General features: G+C 46.1%; 2 protein-coding genes and 1 long non-coding RNA gene across 5 annotated transcripts in view; 2 read left to right on the top strand and 1 right to left on the bottom strand.

Annotated features, from left to right (window-relative positions):
- The first annotated feature begins 3,393 nt into the window (after nt 1–3,393).
- Nucleotides 3,394–10,627, top strand: LOC121078578. Of its 2 annotated transcripts, none has more exons than XR_005824643.1 (3): nt 3,394–7,341; nt 7,630–7,704; nt 9,950–10,627. It is a non-coding gene; the product is annotated as an uncharacterized LOC121078578 (long non-coding RNA). The 2 variants fall into 2 exon arrangements; XR_005824644.1 differs by lacking the exon at nt 9,950–10,627 and adding an exon at nt 8,257–8,862.
- Nucleotides 10,628–11,775: 1,148 nt separating this feature from the next.
- BRAT1 (BRCA1 associated ATM activator 1) lies at nt 11,776–21,450 on the bottom strand. Of its 2 annotated transcripts, none has more exons than XM_040574905.1 (13): nt 20,847–21,450; nt 20,407–20,561; nt 19,517–19,664; nt 18,221–18,593; nt 18,012–18,131; nt 16,794–16,885; nt 16,412–16,530; nt 15,728–15,914; nt 15,275–15,348; nt 14,581–14,680; nt 14,199–14,297; nt 12,978–13,156; nt 11,776–12,757 (listed from the first exon to the last, which is right to left on the bottom strand). In XM_040574905.1, the coding sequence occupies exons 1-13, from the start codon at nt 21,448–21,450 to the stop codon at nt 12,026–12,028; spliced, it is 2,982 nt and encodes a 993-aa protein (XP_040430839.1). In that variant the 3' UTR covers nt 11,776–12,025. The 2 variants fall into 2 exon arrangements, with proteins under 2 accessions (XP_040430839.1, XP_040430841.1); XM_040574907.1 differs by having other exon boundaries at nt 19,517–19,661; nt 20,847–21,070.
- Nucleotides 21,353–21,734, top strand: part of IQCE (IQ motif containing E) — a 31,415-nt gene continuing 31,033 nt past the window's right edge. The window contains exon 1 of the mRNA XM_040574908.1: nt 21,353–21,490. Coding sequence (XP_040430842.1) covers nt 21,449–21,490 — 42 coding nt within the window. The 5' untranslated portion in view covers nt 21,353–21,448. The remainder of the gene's footprint in view (nt 21,491–21,734) is intronic.

Raw genomic sequence — 21,734 nt, 5'->3', positions numbered from 1 at the left:
ACACAGCTGCCTGCCTTTGGTGGGTGAGCACAGGGGAGTTCGTGCAGCAGCACGTCCTCAGGGGGGATGCAATGAAAACATCCCCAGAACAGTGCCTAGGACTGGAACTTAAGAAACCACACCGTTCATCTGAAGAAAATTGTATAGCAGAATACAAATATCGCCCCAAGGAGAAAGGCCAGGTATCCAAGAGCTGTTTAAGTGAGGGAGAAGAGATGTGGCCCAGACTCACAGCTGCAAGCTGAAGCCAGACAAATTGAAATGAGAAAATAGGCATTAATTTTTTTCAGAATGAAGCTGATTAGCTGCTGGAACAAATCACTGAGGAAAGTGAAAGTCTCTCCATATGTTAGCGTTTTCCAATCAGGATAAGATGTCTTTCTGCAAGATGGGCTTCTGCCAAGCACATGTTACTGGGTTTGGCACAGCAGGGATGGGATGAAATGTGGTGCTTTCTGCTCTGCTCTGCTCGGAAAGGTGATCTTGTGGTTCGATCTGGTCCTTTAGAAATGACTTGCAGATTGTGTTCCTGGGGAGTGTTCCTAAATCGCTCCTGGGCAGCTGCGGTGGTGCTGCCCTGGGTCCCTGCAGGCAGCTCCTACATGTCCCCTGGGACCACAGGCGATTCAGCAGCCTGCAGGGACAGTTCCCTGTGCTGCCATGGGGTGTCTTTCCCCCCTGTGTTCTCGCTTCCTTCTTCAGTTTTTCTTGCGTTTCAGTTTGATCAGGGCTTCTTGAGAGGCTCTCCTGGTAGGGCTGTGCTCTGAATATCTGGGCAGGTATTTTTCAGATAGCAAATTGCTCGCTGCAGGTGTGAAATACAGTCCTGTTACTGGAGTTTGGGCTGTTCAAAAGTCAGTGTTACTTCTGTATTCTTGTGATCTGCAGGCGGTTCTGAAGAGGCCAGGATTACTTTCATTATCAGTGTGTACTACCACAACAAAGCATGAGTGCACACGAGCAAGCTTTAAGAAAGTTTGGGTATTAGTATCAGTCTAGACAAAGCACCACGGGTTCATCCGCTGTTCGCTCACTGCTCTTTGACCACAAAGAGCTGACCTAGATTTGGTCAGCCCTGCAGAAGGCTGTGTCACGAGTGGTTACTTTGCTCTTGGTCCAAACGCTGCCATGGCCATTCAAGGAGCTGCTTCACCCTGGGACTGTGCCGTGCACCGGGGGAGAACTGGGGAATGCACAGAAATACCAGTCTAGTCTTCTCTTGCTGCTCTACAGTGAGGTGGTTCTAGCTAGAGAGTCTGAAGCAGGAGAGGAGTTATTAAAGCAGGCATTCTGCTTGAACAGGACAGTCTGAGGGACTGTCAGATGAGGCCACAGGAGCTTTGTGCTTCCTCTCTGACATCAGTTGTTTTGGCCCTTTGTGTACATCAGAGGGCATGAAAGGGAGACGAAACATTCCTCTTCCACTCACTCACAACGATACGCTTTAAAAATGTGTTGTATTGTCCTGGTGCTTGGAAAGGCTCCTCCTGTGCCCAGCTGCTGCTCTGGGCACTACCCAAACCATCCTCATCTGAGTGCCAGGACGTGCTCGGGGATGCTGCCTTGTGCCCCATCCATCGCCCTCCCCTAAACAGCCCCAGGGATAAACCTTGTGGAGGTCAATAGTGATGTGAGTATCATACTTGAGTCATTTTGTTTTGTTTTTAATTCACGATTCCTTTCAAAATTCCCCGTGGAGCAGCTAGGAGCAGCAGCAGTGAAGGATGGTGGAGGAGAAGAAGAGAGCAGCAGGCACCTTCTGGTAGGTGATAGAGTGGAGACATCAGTGTCCCCGAGGCAGTGCTCGTGCTCCATCTGGAGTTGTGCCCGACCAGCGAAATTGTCCCTCTCTGCTGTGTCCTGGCACGGTTCAGGCTCCATTGGCAGGCTTGGGGAGCAACATTAATGAAAACAAGTGTTTGGCTGGTGTTACTGTAGTGACACAGACATTAAGAAACAAACACAGAGAGCCCGGCCCCTCTTTGATTAGTGAGCGCAATCTGCTGTTACAAGCTGATGCTGGGGGAAAAGGGAAGGGAAGGGAGGGAAAAGGAGAACAGCTATTAAATGAAGATGAAAACACTGGGCAGAAGATCTGTGGGAGCCATTTATTTGCCAATCTGTTACTGGAGCATGCTTCAACGTGTATCTGGGGCAGCTTCTAATGTTGTGGGTTTATTCAGATTTAAAACTTGTGTTTGAGACCCTTGAGAAGGGTCTGTCCACCCAGTGAGCTGGGTAATGGCTGCTTCAGATCTGTCTTCGTGCTAATCTCAGGAGAATTTATCTTACCCCAAGCTCTGCTCATATGCAGGGTTGTTTTCCCTTTTTACCACCAATCTCACGTTTGAAATCTCCCTGTGGGAAATCGGTGTGGATGGTCCATGGTGCCAAGAGAAGGAGCAATTTCAGGTTCCTCAGTCTTCACAGAAGAGGATGCAGATAGGTTTTCATACTAAGGAGAATGCAACTTTAGAGCAAAAATTTGGTCTGGCATAGAGTATCTAGGGATTGTACAGACTGATTAACTTTTTTTTTAATTTAATTTTATTATTTTTAATTTTTCTGCTGGAAATGTTGAGGATTGCTACCTCTTGGCTTCAGACTAAGGTTTGGGACCCCTGAGGAACGAGGCCGCTGCCTGAACAACCCATCCCCGGCTTTAAACTCAGCCCGGTCTGTGCCTTCCCTGGGATTCAGCAGAGTTCACATATTGAGGCCAGCAGAAATAGCATCTCGCTTCCTGGTTCCAGAGGGGGTGTTAAGTAGGACATAGTTAAATTTGGGATTATTAGGAAGAGAAGAAGAGCAGATACTTGCTTTGTAATGCTTTTCTTTGATAATAGATCTTCGCACAAAGAAGTGTGAAGAGAGTTGCCCTTTGAGGAGGGCTAGAGGATGAGAAGTTTGCAGCAAGGAAACTGTCTCAGATGCAGTGAATTATTGGGCAGAAGTGGATGTTTGGGAGTGCTTCGTTATTTCTCCTGCAGCTGGGGCTGGCACCCAGTCCTGCAGCATTTCAGCCCAAGGAGCACCTTGCTGATAGCGGCAGCTGGTAAAGGGCTGGGAAAATTCCTATGCTGGTATCTTAGGCTAGAGGAATTTGGAGGTTGCTGTGTGATAGTGCTGGTGGAGGGGTTCTCTTTGGTGCTGTCTCCATTTTAAGCTTTGTCATAGTTTTCCCTAAAAGAGAGACACCTAGACATCGAGTTTCACATGGCCAATAATCGCACTGGAGACAGTACACTCTAGAAAACTGTTCACGGATTCCCATGTTTCTATACTGAGAACAAGCCCCGCATCGAGCTGTGTAATTAAAAAACTGCAGTGAGATGAGATACAAGATGGAGAGGAGAGGTTTTCTTGGAGACACTGGGAAATGGAATTGCTTTCAAGGGTTTCACTGCAGAGACATCTGGAGAATTCACCAGGACTTTCTCTTTGCTTTGCTTTTCACCTTGTGAATGGTGCTGTGCATCCAGGTGGATGCTGGTAGCAGTGTTAGCGCTAAACTGAGCCCGGGTGTAAAGGCACAAGGCGGGGGGCAGTCGCAGGGCTGCGGAGCTTTCAGACCGAGCTCAAATCTGTGTCCTGTCGGACTGAGCTCTGTGTCCTGGCTGGGACTTGTGCTCATGGGCAGGCTGCTTTGCTCTGGGCTGGGTGCTGATCCGCTTGTGCACAGTGATGCTACGGAGGTGGCTAAAGGCCAAGTGCTGTCATTGGAAGCCAGCTGTGAATTAATGTGCAGCGTGTGATTAATGTGCTTTTTAAACGCGTTCATGTCCTGTCACACTGGCTGTGGCTCTTGTGTCACACTCAGTGTTCTCAGAACACTTATTAGCCTTACAGATCCCCTGATTATTGCTTTCTCTTTTATAATTAAGCCATGAAACTCAGCATGGTGCAGCTTATGCAGTATTAATTCATGCCTAGCATATTCTGCCTGTGCCCTAGGATAAGGCTAAACACTGGCAGCTGGGTTGCTCTCTGCACAGTTGCTATTCTGAAATTTTTTAATATGATTATAAAAATAACATTCTGTGTGCATATGGGCAACTTGGGGCTCACCACTGCTGCAAGCAGTAGCAAGATGTGGCGTGACTTCCACAGAAGCTGGATCTGGCCCCGGCAGTGCTGCGAGATGTATGGGGCTTGGTCCTGCCGCAGGCTCTGCCTGATGCTCTCCAGGTCAGTGCTGTCAGCTCTGCTTTGCTGTTTGCTGCTCTCACTTCTCAGGACACATCCATGAAAATGTGAGCCTCACAAGCGAGTTCTGCTTCTCTTCTTGTTGTTCTGGCCTCCGTTCTTACGAGGCTTAAACTGAATCCAGGATTTCTTGTGGAGCTGCAGTTTCACATCTACTTTTTGCCGATGTGTATTTTCCCTCCCGGCTGGTCGCTCCTGCCCACGGTGCAGCAGTTCAGCAGCTTGTGTGGCCATGTGGTGAGCTGAGCAGGGAATAAAAATGTCATAAACCATGTCTGTCTCCTTTATTTCTTTTTATTTTCCCTCTCCTGGGACTTAGCTGTAGGAGTGACTGTGCTGGAGGAGTTGGAGCTCAGTGCTACCAGAAGGGAAATCACTGGAGTGACCCAGCAGCTGTGCCCCCAGCGGCTGCCACTCCCAGGGGAGCAGTATGAGTGCAGAATTCATGCAGGCTTTGCAGGGCTGGGTGTTGTGCTGCTATTTGTCTCTGCTGGGGGAGTCTAAACATCCTTGCAGATGAGCTGTGCGAAGTGGGAGGTAAGGGACTCCAGCCACTGCCCACCTTGGCCTGGGCTCTAGGTCTGCTGGAAGTCCTACCCAACTTCGGATGTGGGGATGAAGGTCAGTAGGTGGCTGTGTGTCAGCTGTGGAAGAGCACATGTGTCCCTCGTCTACTTTGGACAGCATGGAAGCAGTAGGAGCCACAGGATGCCTTCATGAACAGCCGGACACCACACTCTTCATGGGCTGTGGATGCAGCTGGAGCTGATAAAAGCTCACTGCAACAGGTATGGTGACTCCCTCCTGTCCTAGCCCCAGAGCAAAAGCCCACGGGTTACAAAACGCATGCCTACTGGCTGTGTTGCACAAGGCGTTCTCTCACATCTAGTCCTCATTTCAGAGGGAATCTCCCCAAATCTTTAGTGAACCCCTGAGCTTGCCGTGCTGTTCCCGCTCTGTGGCATGTGCTATTTATACACGTGCTGCTCGTGCTATAAATTATTACTGATCAAGCCATTTATGTAGAGACCCGAGTGCTGATACATTGAATCTCAAAGCTTCTGTTTCAACAAACAGTGCCAAACCCTGGGAGCAGGATGCAGAGCTGTAGTGCAGAAACTCTTTGAGCTCAGACGTTTCCATGGAGATGGATCTTTGATCTCATCACAATAAACAAAGGGTGGAGAAGATGCTCCCAAACTAGGGAGGAAGGCCTGGCTGATCCCTGTGTGGCAGAAGTTCCCAGCAGCAGGAATTAGAGAGGCTGGAGGTCTCCCTGCTTCTCTCCATGATGATATGTCTGTAGTACCAGCATGGCTAAGCCCTGCTGCAGTGTGCGAGGAGGACATGCCTCTTGTTTGGCTGGGCTGCACCTTTGGGCTGGTTAATTTAATGCTGCTGAGAACTCAGACCTTTTTCTGCACTGCGATGTGTGCTGTGTGATTTGGAGAGCAGGGGCACAGGACTTTAATGCTGGCATGAAGCACACCCAGCTGTGGAGAAGCAATCTGAGCAATAAGGAGAATAGCTAGAAGAATCTACAGCTAGCTAGCTGCATTTCTAAGTAAAATGGAGAGAAAAAATCACATTTTTCTCTGGAAGAATGCGCAAAACAGAAGTGTTTAATATGTTATTGGGGAGACAGTGACCAAAGGCAACAGTCAAGTTGGCTTTATCCGCCTGGATGAGTCCTGATCACACTGGCACAAGCCCACGTGTTAGAGCCATAGGCAGGGTCAGAGCTGTTACTCCCGGCGTTGGAAATTGAGGCTTCTGGAGCTGGAAGAGAATTCATTAGGAAAGGGCATAACTTGGTCCAGCAGTCCCTGAGAATGGCTGGCTGAAGCGGCAGTGGCCACAAGTGCCCTGGCCGGGTGTTTCACACCAAAATGTGCTATTCTGGCAGCTGGAGGTTATCCCTCGTGTTTGGCTGTGTGGTTGTGCTGGCACGGAGCACACGCGTGCATTCAGGCATGCTGAGCTGCCTATGCGTTTGTGCACTTCTCCTCCACTCGGCAGCTGTGTCGTGACATATCCTGGTCACTTCCTATCTGTTCACAGGGGGTAGATGGATTGGTCCCTTTGTTTCTGCTGCCAGCACAGCCTCAGACAGTTTTTGGTTTTGGTGTGTGTTTTTTTTAAAGTCTGTAGTAGTATGTAGGGTGAGCAAGTTGTACACAGCCTGGTTGTAATACTCCTTTCTTTTTTTAAAAATGTTTCTTCCTTGGTTGTATTAAGCTGCCAGTCATGCTAATTATATTCTCTCCTCTTTTGGGATTTACAATACTCCACGCAGGCAAAATGGTGTTTAGGGACCTAGTACAGCTTCCTCCCACCCCTTTCACTGGAGCAAGTGACCCCTCTGTGCCCTGCCAGATCCCAGGCTCCTCAATAACTCACCCATCACTTTAAATTGGAACTTGAAAATTACATAAATATTTGTGAGGACATTTGTTGTTTGCAGCTCTGAAAAAGTTATCTTTTTCAAATGTTACAGAAACACTCAGTGCTAAATGTAGCCCACGGGTTTGCTTTGGAAGCTGATAGGTGTGGCATTGTTTTTTGTGTGTGTTGTTTTTTTATGTTGTTTTTTTTTCTTTCAAATGACCCTCATGGAAAATTTTGTCACTTATTTCCTGTTAATCAGAAATGGACTCTACCCAAGACAGCCACAATTTTGTCTTGTGCACTAGTTCACTGGGGGGAAAAAAAGTAAGTTGAAAGAGCGTACAATATTAAAGATGTTTTTGAACCAAATTTGCTTCCTCTGGTTTCAGTGGGCCTCAGCTTTGTTCTCACAGGGCTCTTTGTCGGAACCCAAACCATACAATAATCTGGTTAAGGTTACCAGAAAGTAATGAAACCAGCATTTTTTCCCTCAGCTCTATAGACAAGATGGAGTTGCTGTGTGGCTGCAGCGGCCTGTCCTATGGCTGTGACAGGCCTGTGTACATGCTGTCACTTAGCAATGGCTGCCATTTGTTTTCTAACCGCAGCTTTTCCTTGTTGGCACCTAGTGAGAGCTGTAATTGTCAGACCCGTCCCGAAAGGGTGCACCTGAAGGCAACGAGCCCCAGGGCTCACCTGTGCCCCTGCCCTGGCCCATATCAAGGCCTGTGTACACCAGAAGTGCAGGTGTAATTGCTAATGCAGACTAATAAGGTTTTATTTTGGAGCCAGCATGACTGGGCCATGTCTTCTTTTGAAATGTACAGCCTGGTTCTCTATCTGCCAGCTCTGGTGGTGCAGCTCCTCCACCCAGGGCCTGTTGGTGGCTGAAATGTCACAGCCCTGGGCCTGGTTGTGGCTGAAATGTCACCTCCCTGAGCAGCACTGGGGTGGTGACAGTGGGGGACAGTGAGGCCAGCCCTGGTGTCCCCATGCATAGCAGCATGAGCTGTCTTTTCTGTTCCACCAACCCAGCCTGAAAGCTTAGAGAGGTGAATGAAGACACAGAAGTGTGAAGACCAAGAGACAAGGAAATGGAGGAATCTGAAGGTCTGAAAGTGTATTTACATCCTAAGGGTAATTCCCCCCCCTACCTAGCACTAAAAGGGTGTGAAAATGGGTAGTCCACAGCTCGAGCTTTTTAGGATCACAGTTCTACTTTACACCTGACCTGGGCTAACTGGGGAAAGTCTCCAAAAGGGGCTGGGACAACCTCTGTCCTGCACGGTACGCTCCTGCCCCTGCAGTCAGCCCCCTGTGGCTGCAGAATGAGCAGGGGAGTGACTTGGTTTGGCTGGGTTTGTTCTGGAGGCAGGCATGTGAAAGGCATTTCCCAGCCCTGTCACCTGGTTGCGGTAAATACATCCTTTAAGGCGTGATGCTGCTGAGCTGTCTGCAGAGATTTGGTACTGGTATTACTGATGGTCAGACAGCAGTAATTGCTCCTTTAGTATTGCAGGGGCTCTTCATGTGGGCTGCTTGTTTTCCCTTCCATCTGGGGGTGAGTTATAGGCATATCCAGGGCGTGTTTGCAGAGCCCTGAATGCTTTCATTACAGCAGCAGTGGAACATCACCAGCTTTGTTACCTCTTTTCTGCACAGGCACACCACTTGTCTGAAAGACACTTCTCTGTGTGCCGGCTCACAAGGCTATGTGCAAGGTCTGGCCTGTCTGTGGAGAAGCAGGTCTGATGCAGGCTGAGGTCTGGACGTGTTAAGTGGTGCTTTATTTCTCAGCAGAGGACAGAAACCACTGTGCTGAGGGGAAATGACACAGACTACAGGGGTGTTGCTACTGATACATTTTTCCATTGTAAATTGCTGAGAACTTGGGCAGTGAAGCTAGCTGATGAGTTTCCTCTGTAACACACGGTGGCTTTTAAAAGCCTGGATGAATATGCATTGAAAGGTAGAGCAAGTTTTACTAGATGGACAAAAGAAATGTCTAAGATATGCCTGAGCTGATCTGTAATCACAGATGATGTATCTAAGCTAAAGCAACAGCCTTAGACACTTATGGCTCATTTTTTACTTACGTGATGCAATTAGTATAATTAGGCAAAGCATATTCTTTGAATTTTAAATGTCCAGTGTATTAAAACAGAAAATTAACTACCATTCTTTTGGCAGTTTTTGTAAAGCCATTACTATGTAGGACTGAGCCAAAGATGCTTATTCACCACCATGTCTAATTGAGTCTGAGTAGTTAGAGGATAAATCCTTTTTTCAGAGTTTTGTTGAAAACAACTCTAGGAATTTCATACCTGTGTATAGATCAGGAAACAAAGCTTACATTACCCGTTCAGATAAAGGGCTGAAATGAGCTTTGTCATCTTCATTCACAGCATCAGCCATCAGAGATGTTGATTTTTCTTATCTGTGATGTTCTGTGTTGATACCACTTGTGTTGCTGCTGCCTGCCACCCGCAAGCCACATTAAAGTAAATGACAGTCCTGAGTGTTGGTGCCTCTTACGTTAAACGAGGCCCATGCCTGGCACAGCCTTTGCTGAAATCAGCTGTAGCGTGAGGACGGGGAAAACTCTCTCGGTGGTGCCTGCCTCCTGCAGGAGCTGCACAGCCACAGCGCTGATGTTGTGAGAGCAGTGGTTTCCACAGAAACTCATCCCAGAAAGGCAGCTTGCAGCTTTCTCTTGTGTCCATAACTAAAGGCCAGGCAGCCCACCTTCTTCATATCACTGGGGTCCTTGGCATGTGACAGAAATATAAAGTTTATTCCAGGACCACTGTTTTCATGGTGTGAAGTGGTAAGCAGCAGTGGCACTGGGACTGAAGGGTCGGTATGCATGCTGGGGGGTGATGAGTCTGTTTCTCGCGTGTGAGTATGGCCTTGGAAGGTAGACCCTATTCCTCCAGGTGCATCAAGCTCACAGTTATTTGGCAAGGAACAGCAAACAGCGTAAATCCCTAACCCAGCAGAAAGCTGTGTGGTTGGGTAAGGGTCTTGTGGAGGTGCAAAAACAGCTTTGGTAGTTAAAAGGTAGGTGATGTAAGTCAGTGGGGTGGAGATTGCGCATGTGCTCTTAACAAGGTCCTAGAGAAGGTATTGCTTCCCAGCAAGACGGATGATTTGCACTGCTAGCTGTGGTGTGTTTACCAATTTGGTAGCTAAACTTTCAGCTCACAAATCTCACTGCAATATTTCTGTAGAAAGTCATGTTTTTGTTTTTGTTTTTGTTTTTCTCTTTTACTTTCATCTCCATTAATCTCTCTATTCCCTGGCATTTGTTCCTCATGCTGCTCGGATGTTTATGACTATTTCTCCCAATTATCAGGTGCAGGATGTCAGTACAAGCACCTCAGCAAGACTCTACCATAGCCAGAGAGGCATAGAAAACAAAGTAAGGGAATGCAGTGAGTTCACAAGTGTGGGAAGTACAAAATCAGAATTGAGCCACCTAACTGCTGGAGACAGAGACCTGGTTTTAATGAAACATGAAAGTCTTTAATTCCCCTTCCAAAGATAAGGATCAAATTGTTGCACATCTGATTTTTAGTGGAACAAGCATCCTGTGTTTAAACAGGACTTTGGACCGCAATTAGGAAAGCAGTATAAACTTAACAATGTCACCATCACCCCAGCCTTACAAAAAGGGAAAAAGTTCCATTAAAAGTTAATAGGACTGGGAGTCAAGAGACCTTGGTAATATGCATTGGAATCTCCCTTCTGTAAGAAGACATTTGTTCAATTTGCTGAAGTTTGAGACTCCAAGGAATTATTCAAACTGCACAATCCAAGAATTCTAGTGCTGAACAGGAGGAAGACATTTACTCAGCAACCTGCTGCCTCCTTTCCTGAAGCATAACTGAACATATCTGATATTGCCAACATGTAACACTAATTTTGGAATTAGAATCCCTTTACTAGACAGGCTTGCTAAATCTCCACAAACAATTCACTCTTCTTTAAAATTAATTGTCTTCTCTGCAACTAACTCTCTCAGGTTCTGAGAAAAAATGCAATGGCAGGCAAAGACCTGATTTTTTTTTTTTTTTTTCATTTTCTATCTTCTGTCTCTGACCAAGTATAGGCCCTGCCCAGGTAGAACTGTGTAGCAGAAGCAGAGCTGCTTTCTTCTAGTAACAGCTGCTGTTATAATATCCAAGAGCTCTGTCATACATAAAGGTGTGCAGAAAGCAATAGGTAAGTGTACTGACTTCATAAAAAGGCATAGAGTACCTCTTCAACCTCAGCAGCATGAAATTAAAACTACATCTCACCCCATTGTACTGCTGCAGGTGTTACAGTGCAGGATGAAATGGTATGAGAAAGCTATTTCACTGCATCAAATGCTACAGCCTCCATTAGCCTAAAATGAGTGTTGTGTTCCTGTCCCTCTCTAGGCTGAGGGAGAATAAATGAGGCAAACACCTGAGCGCTAGAAAGGAATACAGCATGGGTTGTCCAACTCCTAAAGGTACTGCTGTTTATTCTAGGTTATGGAAGGTTTCTTAGCATAAGGTGAGACATTGGAGTAAATCAAAATCTAGTGTTCCCATCTTCCCTGAGGTTTCTTTAAAAGAAAAAAAAAAGCTTTTTTTCCCCTTCAGGAAAGTGTTGCCATTTTCCCTACAGCTGCTGTTTTCTAGCTGTTTTTTTTTTTTTAAACCAAAGCTAACAATGGATCTATTTTATGATGGGAAAAGCTGCAGGTGTCAATTTCTCATACTATTTAGAAGCTACCTTAGTTCTTTAGGAATGCAGAATAGGAGCACTTGAAAAATTCAGTGAAATAAACCTGCTTCTGGCTTCAACTAATGTCAGCTTTTTTAGTGTTGTTGCTGAGATTAAACTGGTATGTTAACATTATCTTTCTTTATGAAAGAACATTTGTAATCAGTACATATGACTCTCTGAATGCTACCTTCTCCACTAGGCCTTAAAACATAATAGAGAACTTGAGAACTCTTGTTTCTAGAATGGAGATATGGACAAGGTAAAAACTAGAATTTCTTAAAAATGAGTCTTGATCAGGTTTAGCTACTCTGGCTTGAAAAGGAGCACGCAATAACTTGTTTTCATTCACTGTTTAGTTTTTTAAAAAATGTTTCCTTATGTAGGCAGGGTCTGGTGCTTTCTTAAGATACACGCAACTAAAAAAACAGAACAAATGAATTTATTTAGTTTAAAAAAAAAACAGATCAATTCATTAGAAACTGTACTTTAAATAAAATCATCAGTATTAAAGCAAAGATTTTCTAACCTCTTTAACAGCTAACAAAACCATCCTTTTCTCCATTCTGAGTAATGCTTTTTTATCTCCTTTCAAGAAAGACTTGAGACTGGTAGCAAAAATTCTCCTCCAGAATAGAACTGTTTCAGCGCTATTCCCTCAGAGCAAAACATGTCTTTAGTAACAGTCAGCTTCATTCTCGTCTATGGTCCCCACAGTAGCGAGGATGTCCTCTAAAAGGGACTGAGGGCTTTTTTCTACATGGTCACTACTTTTATTTAGTTCATCATGTAGTTCTTCTAAGTCTATTGTTCCCAAAGCTAGCATCATGCTCTCTGGATCTTCAAAGTCCACCCCATTACCACCATCTGTTGGGAAGTTCTGAGCCAGAGAACCCTGCCTTAGAGTCCTTTGCAACCAAGGAATGCCATGTCCGGCAGATAAATCTCCAGCTCCTTGGCAATCTTTCAGCATGCTACTTGGAGAGAGACTCGCTCTTAAGACGAGCAGTATATCACAGGCTTTCTGACCCACTGGCTTGTCATAGTCACACAAAGACCAAAACAAAAACTTGAACAGTTTTGCTTGGCAAAATATCTGCAGCGACTCATTCTGCTGAATGGAACTAGTGACTGCGGATGAGGCGGGAGCACAGGGGTATTTAGGAAGGCCAACTCGGCAAAGTGTCTGGACACAGAAAACTTCAACCAGTTCCAGCCCACCAATTCTGACTTCCCAGTCTAAGTCGCGCTCTACAGTTTGGATCGCTCTAGAGACAAACTGCTCTGTATCTTCCGCTTGACCTGTGCAGCCTTGTTTCAGCCACTTGGTGAAGATGCTGATCACAGCCCTCCGAGGAAAGCTCTCTGGGTCTGTCGACAAGATATCTTGAAGCTTTGCTGTAGTGTCCTAAATGTCAGAAGACAAAGAAAGTAAAAGGAGGGGAGGAACATGCGCCAAAAAAAAAATCTAATATATATAGATCAGAAAAATTCAGTCCCTTTTCACTACTGGTTGTGTAATATGCCTGCAGTAGACTGCAGGTGACTTAGAAAGGAAGTTGTAATACAGCAGTAAACTGATGTGTGGTTCTGCTCAAGTCTGCAGTGAGCTATACAAGCTAACATACCTCTTTATTGTACTGATTCCCTGCGACAGCTGACTCTGGAAGAGAGTAAGTAATGAAGGTCAAGTGTCCCACGGCAGTCACAGCGCTCGCTCGCACGTAGCTCTCTGGATCCTCAAGAAGATTTTCTGTAAGCTTTGGCACCTCTGAAGACAGGAGGGACTCCCTGAACTCGTCCTGGTCTGTAAGCAAGACAGCAATCCAAAGAAGCGAGGCTTTATTCTCTCAGAGCATGAAGTTTTCTCCAACGCAAACAGTTCTTTGCATCATACAACAATGCCTGCTGACTGCAGGGACAGCTGCCAGTGAGTTGAGCCACTGCAGAGAGCAGGCAGTTGCTCACAGGAGCACAGACACCCTGCGTAAGGCTCCCTGTTTCACAGCAGCTTGGTGACTTCCAGTCAAGCCCTGCTTAATGCTAGATTTTGGACAAATCTACCTGCAGTTGTTCTAATGGTGAGGAAAGACTTCCTCCAGGTAAATGGCAACATGGCTTCAGCTTCATCAAACTTACATTTTTGCTTAAAGTTGGATAAAATATCGTCCTCCCTTACTGGTTTTGAGGCATATGGCGAAGAAAAAGAATGCAACCACAGCAGCACCACTGGGAAAGGCTGCAGGATAGAATGCTAACAGAGCTGAGCGTGCTGGATATTCCCTCTGTGACCTGGAGACAGCAGTGGGAGACAACATCCTCCTCTATTCTAACATCACAGAGCTACTGTAGGAGAATTCATGTTGCCTTAGTGCTACCCGCTGCAGTGCTTGAGCTACTAGTAAAGCGGAGAAGCAGTAGTTAATTCAAAGCATGCAAAATAGATCTAGGCTTTCAGAGCCTCCTATATCACAGCCCCCAGCCTGTTGAGTGGAAACAAACAGATTCCACTGCGGAGCAAACTCGGTAGAAGGAAAGTATTATCTGCCTAAGCACTGTCACCTACTTTGACATATGTCTCAACAGAGATGACGGTCTCAACACCCCTCAGTTTAACTTGCCAAAACTACCATTAAGGCAGACACAGCAATCAGAGTTCTACAGAAGAGTAGGGTAAGTTTATCAACCTTTTTGTCAGGTTTTGATCATGGTCTGAGAGTAAAAGGTTCAGCTTTTTTTCTTTCTTTCCCCTGCAGTAACAGGTCAGAGATGCTGCACAAGCCCTATTGACTTTCATAACATTAGAAGAAACGCTCCTCTAATCTGAACGATTAAATTTCTGCACATACCTCTCATGCTTTTAATCAAGGAGGTGAGGAACTCCAGAGAAGAATCTCGTACTTCCCAACAAGGACTGCACAAACGCTTCTGCAGCACCAGGAACACATCTGTGAAAGCCAAGTGACAGGTCTGAATGGACATGAAAGGTGACAAACCTAACCGGAGCAATCTACGTACAACCTCTATATCATTTTATCTGATGCAATCCTTTTTGTTGATGCTGTGTGCTTCTCCCAGAGTTCTTCAAAGCACTATATGAGCAGATAAACCTAAATTCACCATAACTGTAAATAAACAAATCCTAAGTGCTTTGAGTGGGAAAGGTAGGTGAGAGCAGATTTCAGATGTACCACTAGCTGCGGTTTGTCCTAACTTGAATAGCTTTGTTACCTTGCAAAATCTTCTCAGTTTGCCACTGACTGTTGAAGCAGGACATTTCTGGCAAGCGTGCCAACCATTTGGACATAGCTTGAAATGACTTCTTCAGTACCTGAAGCAATATAAAGCAGATGTACTATATTGCAGAAGGCAGCATTGTTGCTTTTATGCTAGATAAAATTTGTTTTGGCTCGGGATTACAGAGAAATTCTCAGGGGAAACAAAACATATGCTTTCATACTAAGAAGTAAGCCACAAATAAATAGTGCTTGTATAACGTTATAACATCTCTAGCAGGCTCCTAAATAATGCCTGTTCTCAAATTTAAAAACAAAAAAAAAATTGTTGGTGTCTCCAGCTTTTGATTTGCATCATTGCATTGAGTTGCCACCTGAGTCCTTTGGACAAAAAGCAAGAAAACAAAAACTTACTGCAAAGACTTCAATATTTAAAGGTCGTGTCAAGTTGAGTACGTTGGTCCTACTCTCAGATGTGAGGTCTCCTGTCTTTTCAGGAACACCGAATTTACTGGTCCATTACTCGCTCTCTAGCATTTTAGCTATTTCCTGCAAGCCGCCCAGAACAAGTCTTCCAGATAGTCTAACAGAAACTGCGCTAAGAAACAACTACTGTCACACTATTTCTTAAGACTATATCCCACTGGTTAAGCTAATAGAGTTGGCTTTTTCTTTAGTGTTATACTCACAGTAGGGCTGGTGTTTGGACTCTCCAGGTATGCCAGAAGGATGTCAAATAGACTTCCTATGACTGTGTCACAGCCTGAAACATTTAAAAAACAAACAAACCCAAACTAAAGAACCAATATTGAGACAAGGGAACAGTTCAACTCCTGTAACACAGAAAGAAAGAAAATTATAATACTGTTTTACTGAAGAAAGTACAGTCCTCAAAAGGAGAGAGATTCAACTTGTCACAATCGCTAAGCTTCTTTAATTACAGCACTACCTGGCCTAACTTATCAACAGAAAGTAAGGTTAGTCAAGACAGTAGGAAGAATGGGGAAAAACAAATGCATTTCAAACAAATGGAATTAATAGTTTTCATTCAGAAAGATTGGTGAAGGGGAATTGAAAATTCTGTGATTATAGATTAGTCAAGTAACTTCCAAAACTAAAATAAAGAGCTAAGATTAACTCACCTTTCCGTTCAGAAAGTGCTGCCAAGGCATCCAGAGCTGACTTCTGTACTCTGCCGCAACCAATCAAAATTTGGCTTATCTTGCTTCCCAGAGGAGTAGCTGGAATCAGGAGACCGCTACAGAATTGCAATATTGTCACGAAAGAACGTAGCAAAGATGTATAGGGTAAATCCACTGGCAAATGAATCTAATGGGAAGGGGAAAAAAAGGCAGGTTTCCAGCAAATGTTTCAGGCATGCATACAGAGCAGGAGTTTCTAGTCAGGACACAGCAAAAATTACAACTTCTAGTGTTCTTAAGGTAACACAATGCTAATAACTACAAAAAAAGTAATCTTCCTCTTTCCCAACGAACTACTGGACAGGTGAAAGGAGATTCTTTTCACTACCTGGGAAAGCAGTTCAATCTGTTTTTCACTGGATCAGTAATTGCAGTAGGTGGGATGTATGGTAACAAAGCTTGTGAAGGTGTATTTAAAAGAAAGTACACTCTCTTTACAAGCTTCAGTGTTGCAGCGTTCTCCCATTTGGACTCATGCTACATTTTATTTTTTTGTAACATATGGAAGCCCTGCTGCCAACTTCTCTCTATGTTAAGACCTACTGCAATCGTTTGTAACTACTCTCAATCCTAGCTTTCAAGGACCAAATTGACTCCCAGGCTTTTTTCTTCTCCAAATGTTACCAGAGACAGCAGCTTCTCCAAATGAGCAAGTGTCTGACACAAGAGACTACTGCAAGATGACTTGGAGGACAGAAGGCTTTCGACAGTGGAGGGATCACTAACAGACTCATCCAGCAAACCTAGAGGACCAAAGAAGGGAGAAGCTCAGGTTATTACTGACTACAAATGACAGTGATTTTTAAAGTTGATTTTTCAAGTTACAATTTTCAGGTGATGCAGTGTGAATAACCCTTAAAATGCAACTGTCAGCAGGATGCTGCACTTCACCGCAAACACTGCTACTGACCTTGACTCCTTCTATTCTTCCTCCAGTTTTGCCTGCACCAGACATTTAAAACGCTGGCAAGCAGACTAGCCTCTAACTTTTCTATCCCAACTGTACCTGCGTATTCCAGAGGCTGGGAGGCTGCTCTCAAAATACAGTCCATTGGCTGAAGTAGAACAGTCATTGCCTGAATCCTCACATCTTGTGGGCTTCAAGGAGGAAACAGCAGTTACCATAACAAGAACACTACAACTCTTTCCCAAACATCTGTCCCCAAACATTGAGCAGATTAATGTTTTCCACACAGGCTTTTTAAAAAGCCAGCAATGCGACAGCAATAAAAGTGTTATCACAATTCAAGCCGCCTTCCAATCTTCTTTGGCTAACTGAAAGGAGAGCAGAAATGGAATTCATAAGCAGCCTCATCCAGCAATGAAGAGTGGAATCCTGTGTAAGAAGAATGTTTAGACAGAGCCATTTTGTGTCCAAAAAAAAAAGTATCCTTAAGACACAGGTGTTAATTAGCCTTTAAATCAGTATCTGTATGTGCTATATTCGTTCTAACATCTGATGTTTTCTTGATGCTTTTTCACTACCTAATGGGGATTTACAGAGAAGATGCCAGTAGATTTCTTAGAGGTGCACAACTAGACAAGAGGCGATAATCTTAAATTGCGACAGGGTAGATTCCGACTGGATATATAGAAAATACTTTTCAGAGTGAGACTGATTAAGCACTGGAACAAGCTGCCCAGAGAAACTTTGGAAACCTGAAACTTGGCTGGTGAAGGCCCTGAGCAACCCGATCCATCTTTGAAGTCAGCCCTGCAACAAGTAAGAAGTTGAATTAGATCACCTCTACTGGTTCCTTCTAACATAAGCTTTGCTATGACTGTTGTCAGAGATGACGTCTGCATGAAGCATGCTTCTGCTGGACAGCAGTGAAAGTTCTTACGCTAGTTTGGTTTTGTGAAAGAGAAAACTGACCAAATACTATTGGATTTGACAGTCGAATTGTATCCATCATGATCAACCTTGGCCTAACTTCCAAAGTTAAAGGAGTCTGGTATTTCTGAGACGGGCTGGTTGTAGATAAGATGCAAATGTATACATGTGAATGTGACATTGGCTCCTTTCAGTTGTGTTTTTAAAACTACCTTTCTAATTATCAGTGTCTGAAGCTTGTTAGCTACTTGCCTGGTTCTTGCCAACCCATCCTACATATTAAGCAACATAGTGAAAAATGCCGTGCAGGGAAGAAAAAGCTCTTAGAAACACAACAGATATATTTTGAACAACTGCAGAGTGCAAAAATTTCACAGCAACAACTCCTACCATTTGTGGAGACTCAGAATTCCTACTGCCAAAGGACCTGCTTGTACTGGGGTTAAGTGTTCCAGAGCAGATGTCACTAATGCCCAAAAACTGCCTTCAGTGTCACAAAACACAGGAGACCTGCGAAGAAAGAACCGTAAGTAATATGTCCTACTAATACAGATGGTGGAAAATGGGTATTTCTAATCACTGGATCAGAAGATCCTCACCTTGACATGTTTAGCAAAAGATCCGCCAGCATGTGCCGTGTTTGAACAGAGTCTTCTGTCAAGAAGGATTCCACTTGCTTTGCTACACGTAACCAAAGTACCTCTGTCCAAGTAGCTCGACAACTGCCAAACAAACTAGTTAACAGCTTTAGTGACTGATTGATATGAGAGGCACAGCCAGATTGAAGAGAATTTTCTATATGCTTTATAATCGTTTGGGCACATGCTGGCCAGTCGCAGTCTTTTTCATTGAGAGGTGTAGTTGTTTCAGACTCTACAGAGAGGGTGAGCATGTGCACCAGAAGCTGACTGGCAGCTGAAGCCACAAACAGGCTGGGATCTCCTTGAAGGGTGAAGATTACATCTATGCCTCCTGTGTGAAAACAAAGCAAAAGTCAGTGGACGAAAAAAACAAAACAAACCAAAAACCAGCTGCCCTCTTATTGTGGAGCCTTGCTGCAGTCTGACTGTATATTATTCAAATACAGGTATCGCACGGGTTTAAATGTGGCATTTTTTTTCCTTTTTTTTTGGTTTTGTTTTTTAATATTTAGTTTTGTAGTCTCTAATGCCTTTTAAAGTTATCCAGTCCTTAAGTACAAGCAAACAAAAGAAGAAAGCAGAGTTTTTTCAGAACCTCAGGTGTGTTTGTAACTCAGGAACAGAAGAAGAGTTCTGTATAATGTTAGCAGTCTTAGGAGAGTTGACAGTGTATTTATGGAAGGAATCTGTACCATCTGCAGACACAGCCAGCAAGGAAAAAAGGGAATTGCAGCAACAGTACCACTTAACCATCATATAGCCAGGACCACATGCTGCACAGTTAACACCAATCCAGTCTTCTAGACCCCTTTATAGAGGGAATCTAAAGCTGTTAGCAGAAGAACTTAAATAGCTGTGTAAGGACACGGGACTGCAATTGTAAGCGTTAAGAAATGGAGTCCCTGATCAGTCTTTCTGTTCTAAAATTACACCGAAATGTACCAAAATATAATTTGGTACAAATTATAAATAAAAATACAAAAGGTTTTTAATAAGCTATTTTTAGCCTGTGTTCCATAAGATTGGCGTCTCTCCCCTCCATAAAGGGCACCATCTTCACTGTTGAAAAAAAGTTAAATACATAAGCGATTTAACAAAAACCCCACTCTCTTTCAGTGACTTGAGTATTTTTGATAAATGGCTTTTTATCTTGCGTAAATGTAAACTCCTCTCTCTCAATCAACACCTGAGCAACAGTCTGGAATGGAAGGGACGAAGGGAATTTGGAGAGTTACCAATCCTGGAAGTACTCACCACCATTGCAGAGGAAGTGGAGGGCAGGCTGGTGATGCATCATGCTGTGCACGCCCTCCACCCAGCCACTTCGCACAGACGCGTCTTCCCACACTGCCCTGTTCAGCGTCCCACCTGCGCCAAAGAGCCTGAACAACAGGTTCTCCTGCTGAGGACAGAGAATTCACACAGTAAGCAGCGAGCAAAGGGACTTGAGGGGTGCAGAGAGGTTGCTCTGTCATCCAGGTCACTAATAGAAATACTGTAGTGAAATGTTCTCTGGCTGGAAACAACACTGAAATAGAACATTTTCATATCTTATTCTGAAATGGAACATCCCTGTCTTTTACGGACTAAACACTGTAAGTGCTTAATTGTTTGTTTCTTAAGGTTCTGGGGAAAAATTACATACACACAAATTCCATTAGTCTGCTTTATGTTGCATGTATCTCCTCCCTGAAGAAAGCCTTTCAGGTTCTCAGTTTTGTTCTACAAATGTATTCTGTTGTATAAAACAGGGCTTTAAAAAGTTCCCATGTTTTTGCAGGAAATCAAAGATTTCTGTTCAGCCTGAAAACTACATCTGTTATTGCAGTTTAAATCTAAAGGATCTGTCCAGGTATACGTGATATTTTGCAATTAGTGTTAGAGATACTGTTATTCCATGTACTGTTTTGAACTGAAACTGAGAAGTACTACTTATTAACGTTGATAGCACTGTTTGGTGCAAGATGGAAATAAGATGACAGCTGCTTTACGTGGGCTGAAGGGATAACTTGATTGTAGGTCTTCATAGCAGTATCACTGTTCTTGACTTGTTCAGTGCATGCGATATTGAAATAGAAACAATATTGGTACATTTCCACGAGTCCTCAGTACAGGAAAAAGCAGACGCGAGGCACCTGACTCACCTGCAAGTGCTGGAAACAATCTTCCGAAGCTGCAAGTAACCCGGCCAACCGCAGAGTGAAGGAGAGGATGCTTGGGCTCGGCTCTGGTAGCGCCAGGACGGAGATGAAGAACTCCGTCAGACAGGGGTTGTCCCGCACCACGTTCTGGGTAGGCTCTAGAGCAAGCGGGGACAGAAAAGAGCGTCACTGCCAGCGCTTGTGCCACGACCCCACAGCGCTAAGGCTTGGGATGACTGCACCACACAGCCCCCTGACAGGAACTTGGGTTTATTTGGAGCCCGGACCCCGCTACAGGCCTCAGGCACCAGCAGCGGTTCTGGAGGCCAGCGGGGCCCCTGAGGGAGGCTCCCCGGCCCTGAGGCGAGCCCCTGCCGCCCACCCGGCCCCCAGGCGAGCCTCGGCCGCCCGCGGACGGCGGGAGGAGCCCGGCGGCCCCTCACCGAGCTCCGTCAGGTCCCGCAGCCAGTCGAGCAGCTTCTCCAGGCAGGTGTCGTCGGAGCCGGGCTGCCGCGGGTCGGCCAGGGCGGCGCAGACGCGGGGCAGGAGCCGGGCGCACTCGCGGCTCATGGCGAACCTGCGGCGGGCGCGGGCGACGAACCAGGCCTGCCAGGCCGACATGGCGGCTCGGCCCCGGCCGGCAGGCCCCGTCGCCAGGGGAGACCGTAACCACGGAGACCGTAACGGTGGAGACGCGCGTCGCCGGCGCCGGCCGTAAAGCGAGCGTCGCGGTGGGCGCGGCGGCCGTGCAAGGCGGCGCGGGGCGCTGAGGGCCGCTGGGGGGCGCTGGCGGCCCGCAGCACGGCCGGGGGCTGCCTGGTAGCTCCCGGGGCCCGGAGGCGGCAGCGACGAAGCCGCGGCGAGGGCGAGGGCCCCGTTGGCACCCTGCACGGGCGCGCGTTCGGCCCCGCCGCCCCGTTGTAGCGCAACGGCGGGCGGAGCGCCGCCAGGCCGCCCCGCGGTTGCCATGGTTACCGCGCACCCGGAAGTGCCGTGAGGGGGAGGCCGCGGCCGCCCCGGCCCCCCCCTGAGGCCGCCCCCGGCCATGGCCCGAGGGGCAGGAGAGGCGGCCGCGGAGGGGCAGCTGGTAAGGAGCGGCGGGGGCAGGGGGACGAGGACAAGGAGGAAGAAGAGGAGGAGGAGGAGGAAGAGGGAGGCCGGGGCTCGGCCTGGGCCCGGGCCCGTGGCAAGGCCCGGAGCCCCCTCAGGAGAAGGGCTTCGACCCCGGAGCCTGAGGGGTTTGACGCCCCTTTCCTTCTCCCTCCCCAGCCAGGGGGAGGCTTTGGGGCCCTTTGCGCAGAGCCCCCGTGTTCCCTGTCCGGGATGAGCCT

This window comes from Cygnus olor, chromosome 15, assembly GCF_009769625.2.
Source record: "Cygnus olor isolate bCygOlo1 chromosome 15, bCygOlo1.pri.v2, whole genome shotgun sequence".
In the NCBI taxonomy this organism is placed as follows: Eukaryota; Metazoa; Chordata; class Aves; order Anseriformes; family Anatidae; genus Cygnus; species Cygnus olor.
Note: the sequence above shows the minus strand (reverse complement) of the source record. Positions and strands in the feature narration are given on the sequence as shown.